The 10,668-nt window shown below is 36.3% G+C and overlaps 1 protein-coding gene across 1 annotated transcript in view; it reads left to right on the forward strand.

Moving 5' to 3' along the window:
- DOCK3 (dedicator of cytokinesis 3) overlaps window positions 1-10,668 on the forward strand; it is a 681,302-nt gene that overhangs the window by 181,721 nt on the left and 488,913 nt on the right. Inside the window, exon 4 of the mRNA XM_012639462.1 lies at window positions 819-874. Within this exon, the coding sequence (XP_012494916.1) occupies window positions 819-874 (56 nt within the window). The remainder of the gene's footprint in view (window positions 1-818; window positions 875-10,668) is intronic.

Genomic DNA, 10,668 nt, shown 5'->3' on the forward strand with positions numbered 1-10,668 from the left:
ACTCTGTGATTTCACAATGTTGCTTCAGAGAAGAGGGATCCTCCTACAATTTTCAGTTCTTTCTTTGGGAGCAGCATGTTGGCAGGATGAATCTAGTCCACCATTTTTTTTCCTCCCTGATAATGGTTTTGATTGAGTTTACTGTTGGTTGTAGTGTGGGCCAAAGAATGTAAAAAATATTTAGGCCATCTGTGTTTATTTGAAGAGAGTTTCATACGTCAGGACAAAGGGTGAAACACTGTAAAACTAACGTGGTTTCTAAGAAAGAATACACTTCTTTTCTCTTAGGAATTGAAATCAAATTATAGTAAATAGCAAAGTGGAAACAGTTTTGAAAGAGTAAAAGAAGGCATATTTATAGAAGCTCCCAAATTGATTCATTTTTGTGAATATAAATGTTAGCCAGAGTCTGGGAATCGTTTTTTCAGCTCAGAGCTGGATAATCTGTAAATTGTTGTTTAGATGATTATATTGGTTTTGGAGATACATGGTAACCTCTGTACATAATGCTGTATCCTGAGAGTGATTTGATAGATGACCTCCAGTTTATAACTCTTTTAAAATTTAAGTTTAAAGCTTTATTTTTGCAGCACATAAGATCAGTTTTCTCCTGAGGATAGACTCTGATGACATATGGCCATCAAATTCCTACGTAATATACTTTGTACAACTCTGCTTTTTAAATTAATATCCAAAATGGCTGCTGTATTAGGAGATCTGCTGTGTTTCCATGTTGAAATACGATTGCTGTTTTATTATATGTGAGGTGTTAATCATAATTTATTTTTTTCTAATGGGAAATCTTTTCTCTTTTACAGGGGATCTTTCCGGCAAATTACATTCACTTGAAAAAGGCAATTGTCAGTAATAGGGGGTGAGTATTTGGCCTTACTAAATTTAGTTTTATAGGCTGTGGAGGAAAGGCTATTTTTCTTTCTGATTCATAGGGTAAAATATACTATTGTTTTTCTTGAAAACATATACATGCATTATCATATATAATTCTGAGGACATAATTTTTTCTTAAAATACTGACAAGTTTAATCTGTTTTCCTATATACTGGAAAGTAAGCTGAGTTGTAAATTTTATAAAAACAGTTATGCATGCGGTATGTTTTTAAAAAATTATGTACTGTTTTCAGCATAGTGATTAATAGATTTTCTATCATTTTGTTTCTGTATGTCAAAGTGAAGGAGACTTTTAAAGTCTTTCATTTGCAATTAGAAATTGAAAAAATGTTTAAAGGCATACTGTGAGATAAAAAGACAACATAAAAAATGAATAGTTTCATCACAAATTTGAAAAACAGAAGCAGTCTGCATAAAAAACTAATAGTAAATATATCAAAATGTTAAAATTTGTTGTTTGGGCATGTTGGGATGAGTGCATGAGTGATTTTTAAAAAATTCTTTGCTGTCATGTCCTATTTTTAAAAGTAATAAAAATGTATTATAAAATTTTGATTTTATTTTTAAAAATCCATTATTTTAAAATATAAATTTTAAGTATGGTATAATTTTCAACCAAGATAGCTTCCTGTAGTAGAAATGATATTTTTGACCAGAAGTTGAGTTAAGTATCAGAGTAACTTTCTGGTCAGTTTGGGTTTATTCAGGAAAATAGAATACCTGAGTCACTTTATTTGGTAGAATTTAATGTAGGAAATTGTTTACACACACGTTTGAAGGGTGAAGGAACAAAAGAATAAAATAACTGCAGAAAACAGTCTACACTCTAATGGTGGGGGATACAAAAGAGATAATGGGTTTGGGGATACCAGAACTCAATAACATGGAAGATAGGTCTTGAGACACTTGAACTCAAACATTTGAGGAGGGGACATCGCATGGCTACTGCTGGTATATATGAAGAAGGTGGTAATGAAGCTGTTTCAGGGAATGCCAAAAGTAACTGGAGGCTGGAACCAGTTTCCAATGGTGGGAAATTGTTACAGGAACAGTAAGAACCAGCCTCCCACTGCCTTACTTCCTTTTATCCAGTATCTCTCTAATGCCCCGAACTGACAAAGGAGACTGTGAAAGAAAATTTGTGAGTCCCAGCCTCAAGATCAGTGCTTAGAAGGGTAGATTTGGAGGTGGTATTTATTAGTAAATATCTGATATGCCTTCCAAGACAAAATTTGTTATTGAGTATAAATAAGAATATAACTTAGAATGTTCTGATGGGAACACTCAACTAGCATGCTTCTTATTTTTCCCCTGCTTTTACAAAACAAGTAAAGCCACAACGATATAAAGAAAAACAAAATCTTGCAAATCCCATGTTTGTGAACCTTTGCAACAAATAATCTGCCAATTCAAGTTTATAAGCAAGGACTGTCAAAAGCATCAGACAGGACAGAAGTTATGTGGGAAAGGTAAAAGTATCTAGACTTGGAATCAGCAAAGCATATATCTTAGAAAGTGCCAAAAAATATGTTTTGTGGATGTGAATGGCTTATCGTAAAATATAGAAATAATATATTTGATTTATAGCACCTTGGTCAATAATGGTGCTGACCGGAGCCGAAATTGGGTGGCAGCTGCATGGGAACAATGTGAGAAAAGGAGATAAGGAGAAAATCTAGGGATGCAGAAATAGAGTGTCTTAGAAAATGCCAGCAAAATCATGTACTTTCTGATAGATAATAAGGGACTCATCTTAAGTCCAAGAGCCATATGCCCCATTTATGGTAGTTGTAAAGGAAATTGGGGAATACTTTACTAGCAGAAGTATTCCTACGTGGATTCAGTTTGTTTGAGGAAAGCAGAGGAGATATAGCTGTATAATGAGTTATACAGAGCAGCCATATTAGGAAGCACTCTTTCTTTGTAGAAGCAAAGAAACATAGATTTTTGCATGTAAATCTTAGAAAGCTACCTGGAATCAACTTCCATATCCAAATGTCTAACAGATTGATGGTTCAGAATAAAAGTTCTAAAATCTAGAGAAAATATTAAAAGACAACTGTATGTAGGCACTGGAGAACAGTGGATGTAGGCAGGATCTTGAGGGCCTATGACTCTTGAAGGAAGAGATGTACACAAGGAGAGCTCTATGTTTACTCTGGCTTTTTTCCCCAGAGAATTTTTGAGTTTGCTGTGTTGTGGCAGAATAGAGCCCAGCCAGAAAATGGTAGTCTTTCATGGCATCAGCAATTTGCTGGAATAAGAAGTCTCAGTTCTCATGCCCCAACAGAAACACTGATTTAACAAGAATATACTGAGAAAAATACCTTTATAAGAGGTCCAGAATTTAGCGAAGAAGTTGTAGTACCCTAGAGGACCACAAAATGAAAAACAGCCACATTGAAACAGGTAAGAAGACAATTTCACTTGACCTGCATCAACCCCTCCCCAAAGGTGGCCAAGAGAGAATTTGACTCAGTCTGTGACTCCTCCATACGGATGAAAGAAAGAGTGAGTAGAGTATACATCCAATATCCCTGGCATTTTTGGGTGCTGCTCGAGTGACCTCTTTTTGTCCTGTGTCACCCAGAGTGCTGAAGTAACCAACACAGTTTAAACATGTAGGGGCAGCTTAGAACAAAACAATAGAGTGGGAGGCTCACTGCAGCTGGCACAGCTCTGTGAGACTGGGAAAAGTGCACAATCCTAAGATTTCTCTCCTAGGAGGGAGTGAGAGAAGTGGGAGCAGGCATCCAGTGCCCCAGCCTTTCAGTACACTACTCTAGAGAAAAAGGGAGGGCAGCTAACTGTGGCCAGTAGAGCTCTGCAAGATTGGGAGAAGATGCATAATTCTGATACTTATGCCCCAGGAGGGAAGGAGAAGAGTGAAGCATGCATTCTGGCCTTTCAGTGCAATGCTGTAGGGAAAAGAGGTAGGTAATTTACTGCTGCCAGCATGGCTCTGTGAGATTGGGAGAAGGCAAAGAATCCCAAGATTCCCAGAAGGGAGAGAGGAGTGGAGTGTGTACATCCATAGATAAGGTTTGAGAGGCTCCTGGAATCTTAGCTGGGCTGGTTGGTGAGGATCTTTCTCTATTGAAGCCAGTCCATGAAGACTGAGAGAGGTAGCCATTTCTTCATACCTGCAAACACCAAGGCAAAGCTACAAAGAGGATGAAGAATTGGGGATATATGACACAACCAAAGAACTGAAATAAATACCCAGTAGCTGACCATAAAGAAATGGAGTTCTAAGAATTGCCAAACAACTCAAACTAATTGTCTAAGATTGTTTAATTCAGTAAGTTACAAGAGAACACAGACAACTAAATAAGGAAAATGATATGTGAACATTATGAGAATATCAAAAGAAGACAGAAACCATAAAAAAAAGAACTAAACAGAAATTATGGAGCTGAAGAATACAATAACTGAACTGAAAATTCTGTAGGGAACTTCAATGGCATTTTTGATCAAACAGAAGAAAGAATGAGTCAATTTGAAGATAGGTCATTTAAATTATTCATTAAGAGGATCAAAAAGAAAAAAGAGCTGGGTGAAGTGCCATGTACCTGTAATCCCAGCTACTTGGGAGACTGACGCAGGCGGATTGCTTGAGCCCAGGAATTCACATATAGCCCAGGCAACATACTGAGACCACATCTCTTGGGGGAAAAAAAAAAAAAAAGAATGAAAAAGAGTGAAAAAAGCCTAAGGAACTTGTGGGATACCATTATGGAAACCAATATACTCAATATGGAATTATCAGAAGGAGAAGAGAGAGAGAGAAAGAAAGAGAAGAGGAAGAAGAAGAAGAAGAAGAAAAGAGAAAGAAAGAAAGAAAGAATAGGTTAGAAAGCTTATTTAAAGAAATAATGGCCGAAGACTTCCCAAATCTGAGGAGAGAACATCGTTTCTTGAAGCCCAAAGAACCCCTTTAAGATGAACCCAAAGAAATGCACACTGAAATACAGTATAGTCAAATTGTCAAAAGTCAAAGACAGAATTTGAAAGTAGCAAGAGTAAAGGGACTTTGTCACGTACAAGGGAGCCTCCATAAGACTTAATTTCTCGGTGGAAACCTTGCAGGCCAGAAGGGAGAGGGATGATATATTCATTGCACTGAAGGGAAAAACAGCTGTCTTTCAAAAATGAAGGTGAGCGAAAGGCTTTCCCAGACAAACAAAAGCTGAGGAAGTTTGTCACCTGCCTTACAAAAAATGCTAAAAGGAGTTCTTTACATTGAAATAAAAGGATGCTAAACAGCAACATAGAAGTATATGAAAATATAAAACTCATAGGTAAAGGCAAATATAGAGACATATACAGAATATTGTAATAATATAAAGGTAGTACATGACTCCCTTTTAGTATAAAAGTTAAAAGGCAAGTACTAAAGATAGCTATAACTACAAAAATTTGTTAATGGATACACAATATAAAAGATGTAAATTGTGACATCAGTAACAAAATTAGGGGAGGGAATTGATGGGTTTTTGTATTTGATTGAAGTTGTTATCAGCTTAAAATAGACTCTTAAAAGATGTTTTACATAAGCCTCATGGTAACCACAAAGAAAATATCTATAGAAGATACAGAAGAGAAAAAGAGAAAAGAATCAAAATGTATCAATACAAAAAATTAATCAAACACAAAGTAAGAGAGTAAATGCAAAAGAATACACAATAGGAAACAATTAACAAAATGACAATCATATAAATCCTTACCTATTGATAAATAAAAGAATGTGGTAGTCTTTTAGGGTATGAGGAAATGGAGGTTGGAATTTGGAATTTCCAGGTAGGCCGGAAATTAAGGTGCAAAATTTCAGAGAAGAGGGAACACAAGAGAATGGGGCCCTTAATCAGTATACAGATTCCCCTCATATGATGGAATTATTCCTTGTTTCTTATGGGCAGTGCAAGACTCCAGGAATGTTAATAAAAAAGTACCGAGGGCAACACACGTAACCTAAACATCTGTACCCCATAATATGCTGAAATTAAAAAAAAAAAAAAGGAAAAAAAAAAAAAGTACCCCTGATAGGTTAAAAACCTGAGTAGACTTCACCAGGCATCCAGTACTGTTGGCATGTTGTAGGGGCTTTGGTAAAGTACTTTTGGCTTTCTGTTGAGACCCCTAAATGACCATACCCTGGACCACATCCTTGGAGCAAGGGCCAAAGTTGGAGCAAGAAATAGACCAGTCTTATCGAAGCTTAAAACCTTTGAAAATATAAGGGAAGTTTGAAGAAGAAATAAAAGTGCCCATCATATTCTCATCCAGAAATAATCACTGTATTGACTTAATGTATTTATTTTTTCTATTCGTGGTATTTTACTCTGTTCCCTATTATATTTGTAAGTTGTATTCTTCTCCTTTCTTTTTCCACTATTATAAATATTGCTTCAGTGATACCTCTCCTTTTCCAGGCCCCAAATACTGTTAATCCATGTGTTTCATCTCTACCCTCTTTTCTTTCTTTACATGCAGAGTGTGCTTATCTTGTTCAGGAATAGTGAGGCAATTTTACTGTAGTTGAATGCGTGAAGGTGAGGGTAATAAAAGGAGATGGGCTTATACAGGAAGCAAGGGGCTGAATATAATAGGGCCTTGTAGGCCATGTCAAGGGCATTAGTTTTTATTTAATGGGCCAGGAAGCTATTCAGTAGGCTTTGGACAGAGAAGGGACATGTTCTTTATTCTGGGCTGCTTTGTTGAGACTAGAATTATAGTGGGGCAAGGGCAGTAGCAGGGAGACTAGGCAGAAGATTATACTAGCCATCATGATGGCTTAGACTCAAGTACTCACCAGGATTGTAAGAAGTGGTAAGGTGTATAAATTTTGAAGTTAGAACTGACAGGATTTGCTAATAGCATACAAAAAGAGGAATTGAATGTGACTCTAGAGTTTTTTGCCTGAATAACTATAAGGATGTATTTGCCGTTCACTGAGATGTAGAAGTTTGGGAAGGGATATGTTTTGGGGAGGAAATCAAAGAATTCAATTTTTGGCATGTTAAATTTGAAATGACTCTCAGATACTGAAGTAAAGGTGTCAGGTAGGCAGTTGGCTATGTGAATGTGGAGTTGTAGTGTGAAGTTGGAAGTCATTTGTATTTAGATGGTATTTAAAGCTAGGGAACTAGATGAAAACAGTAAAGGAGTTACTGTAGGTGAAGAAGAAGTGAGTTGAAGATAGAATCCTTAGAAACTGTAGTGTTTAGTGATAGGAGGAAGAGAAGAATCGGTCAGAAGAGGTTGAAAAATTGTGGACAGTGAGGTATAGGGAGACATGAAACATTAGTGTCTTAGAGACCAACAAAGAAAATATTTAGAGAAGGGAATGATTGAATATGTCAGATGCTGTCGAGATTGATTAAGATGAGGACTGCGAGTTGATTGTTCTGGCAATGTGAGATTTTATTGGAGATCTTGGTAAGTGTAGTTTGGGTTGAGTGATGGGAGTGAAAGCCTGATTAAAGGGATTTGAGAGAGAATGAGAGAAGAGAAAATAGAATACAGTGTAAAAGAATCAAGTTAATGGCCCTCATAACTGTATCTGACATATGGCAATATGTTTGATTTGAGGATGATTCTTTCATGTTATCTTTAAAAGAAGAACTTGTCTGACTTTTTAATCTAACTTTTTATTTTGAAAAATTTCAAGTCTACACATAATTTACAAGAATAATATACAGAACATTCATATCTCCTTCCCTTCGATTTACCAATTACCAGTATTTTGCCATATTGGAGTCACATTCTTCCCCCCACATTAGAATTTAGACATTCTAATGCTTCATTGCTAAATAATTCAATATGTATCTCATAAGAAAAGGGACATTCTTCAACATAATGACAATATATTTATTATACTTAGGAAACTTAACATTGATACAATAGTACTATAAAACATATAGTCCATATTTAAATGTCCCTAATTTTCCTAAGAATATCCTTTACAGCTGTTTTTGTTGATTGCTTTTTTGCGGGGCAGGGGGCAAGGATATAGGATCTAATCAGTAATTAATTATTGTATTTAGTTATTATGTCATTTATAATCTCTTTTATAACAGTTCCCCAGGCTTGGTTTTCTTTTTCATTTCATGATTGACATTGTTGAATTTCCCAGGCCAGTTATTTTGCAAAATGTCCCTCAATTTATATTTGTCTAATTGTTTCTCATGGTTAGATTCAGATAAAGCATTTTGGACATCAATACTGCATAGGTGGTGTTGATTAAAATGGTCAGATTTTTCCTGGATGTTTTTCCAGTTCTTAGTTAGATCACAGGACTGGACCTTGTTGTGGCTCTGCCTTAGCACATACTAGTCAACAATGAGGACCTCCCAGTGAGAGAACATGTACTGGGTTTCTGCCGTGTGCCTTCTTCGTTGCACCTTGCTCACTTTTGGGAGGGGACCATGACCCCTGTGGTCTCATTGTTTTTTAGGGTATATCAGCTGCTGCTTAGAAAACTTGTGCCATTTGTGCTAAAGTGCTTATTGTTTTTCATTTGGTTGACATGTGAAATTGCTTGAATAGGCTATATGTGGAAATTTTCCTATGGAAACTTTAAAATTTTTCATATTTTTGGTTAGCTTTCAAGGTATTTTTTGATATGTAGTTTTCTCCTTAAAATGATTCAAATATAGTTGCTACTCTTGATAAAATTTCACTGAAAGAATTTATACATTTGTAGTAAATTTCAGATTTCAGGGCCGATCAGGGAAAAAGACATTCCCACTCTTGTGACAGTAGCATACAATGAGCTATGTGGGCAGCAATTTGGCAGGTTGCAAAGGGAAGTCCTTCACAGCTATGACCTTCTGGAGATAGAATTTCCAAAGACAGCAGGGCCACCACCCAGATGGGGAAGAGGGCAAGAGAACTCTCTGGGGAAGAGGGGTAGCAGAGGTGGGGCTTATATGTCTAGATGAGGTCATTCAGCTGTAAAATGGAGAATCTGTGGGTCAGAGAGCTCTGAAGGGCAGCTTGGGGTACTTCAGAGTCCCAAGATTTGTCTTATGTGTGATTAACAGATGTTGAGTGCAGTTTCAATGGATATACAATGCATTCAGGCTCTAAATGGCTGAGAATGTGCTTATTGGGGTGATATCTAAAGCAATTAGGTGTGTAAAAATTTGAATTTGGCAATGGTGATATCTGAGCTAACGGTGCTTGCCTGCTGTAAAGAAATAAACAACATAGGGGCCAATATACAGGGGCCATCTTTGGTTATTTTATAAAACATTACATTATGAAACATGTATAATTTTTTTATTTTAAATTGTAGGACATTAGTAGTGTGATTTGAATTAGGAATAACTAACTTCTGTAGTTTCAGGAATTGTCAGTTTTACTGTTCACTAACCAAGTTTTAGTTCAATTGAAAAATAAATCTTTTACCCCCCCAAAAGAAGCTTGTAATTCTAGGGCAAAATTGTAATGGACCACATTCATCTTAGGAGGGAGGTACCGGGTAACATAAGTAGGGCAGCAACATACTTTGATCTGTTTTGTTCAAGGAATTATTAATGTTTATATTATTCTCTGAATAATATAATAATAATTGAATCCGAATAATAATATTTCCTCTTCACTGTCAAGTTTAAAGAGCCTGGATTCAAATTGGGGCGAGTGTGTATGGGAGCATGTGCACCGGTGTGCTTCAGAGAGCACATGAGAGCAGCACCAATTTATTAATTGTCTAACATTTCTTCTCTATGGGACTTTTATTCTTAACTTGCTGTGTGTAGTGTTAATTTTTCCCTTTTTACTAGATAATTTTCATCAGGTTACAACTTGCTAAACTCCTTTCAGCTGTCACTCATTTTTTAAATCTCTTTTTATACCAAAACTTCTCAGAATTGGCTATACAGCAGTGCTTATCGAATATAGACAGGTAATATATTTGGGACATTATGTTTATTGTTACTTTATATTTTTGATTTAAAAAGCACATACATGTGATTCTGTAATAAAAATTATTTATACTGCTTGGGGTAAAACAGGCAAAACCTCCTAACTTGCTGGGAAAATCATAATTTAAGGATGTTTTCTGAAGCATATCTAAGGTAGAGAGAAATGTATGTGTATACCCACATACACTCACACACACACACACCCACACTCTCTCTCTCTCTCTCTCTCTCTCTCACACTACACAGACAATCTTTACCTAGGCTGATGTCTAGAAGAGTTTGTCATATGTTTTCTTCTAGAATTTTTATGGTTTCATGCCTTAACATTTAATTCTTCAATCCATCTTGGATTAATTTTTTTTTTATTTCGGCATATTACAGGTGTACAGATGTTTAGGTTACGTATGTTGCCCTTGCCTTTCCCCTCCCCCCAAGTCCGAGTTTCAAATGTGTCCATCCCTTGGATGGTGCGCATTGCACTCTTTGTGTATGCAAATACCCGTCCCCTCCTCCCCTTCCCCCTCCCCCCTGCCCGACATCCAATAGATGTTATTCTTATATGTACACTTACGTGTTGATCAGTTAATATCAATTTGATGGTGAGTACATCTGGTGCTTGTTTTTCCATTCTTGGGATACTTCACTTAGTAGAATGCATTCCAACTCTATCCAGGAGTATACAAGAGGTGCTTTATCACCATTGTTTCTTAAAGCAGAATAGTACTCCATGGTATATGTATACCACATTTTATTAATCCACTCATGTATTGATGGACACTTGGGTTGTTTCCACATCTTTGCAATTGTGAATTGTGCTGCTATAAACATTCGG

Source organism: Propithecus coquereli, unplaced genomic scaffold, assembly GCF_000956105.1.
Source record: "Propithecus coquereli isolate 6110/MARCELLA unplaced genomic scaffold, Pcoq_1.0 Scaffold1, whole genome shotgun sequence".
Classification (NCBI taxonomy): domain Eukaryota; kingdom Metazoa; phylum Chordata; class Mammalia; order Primates; family Indriidae; genus Propithecus; species Propithecus coquereli.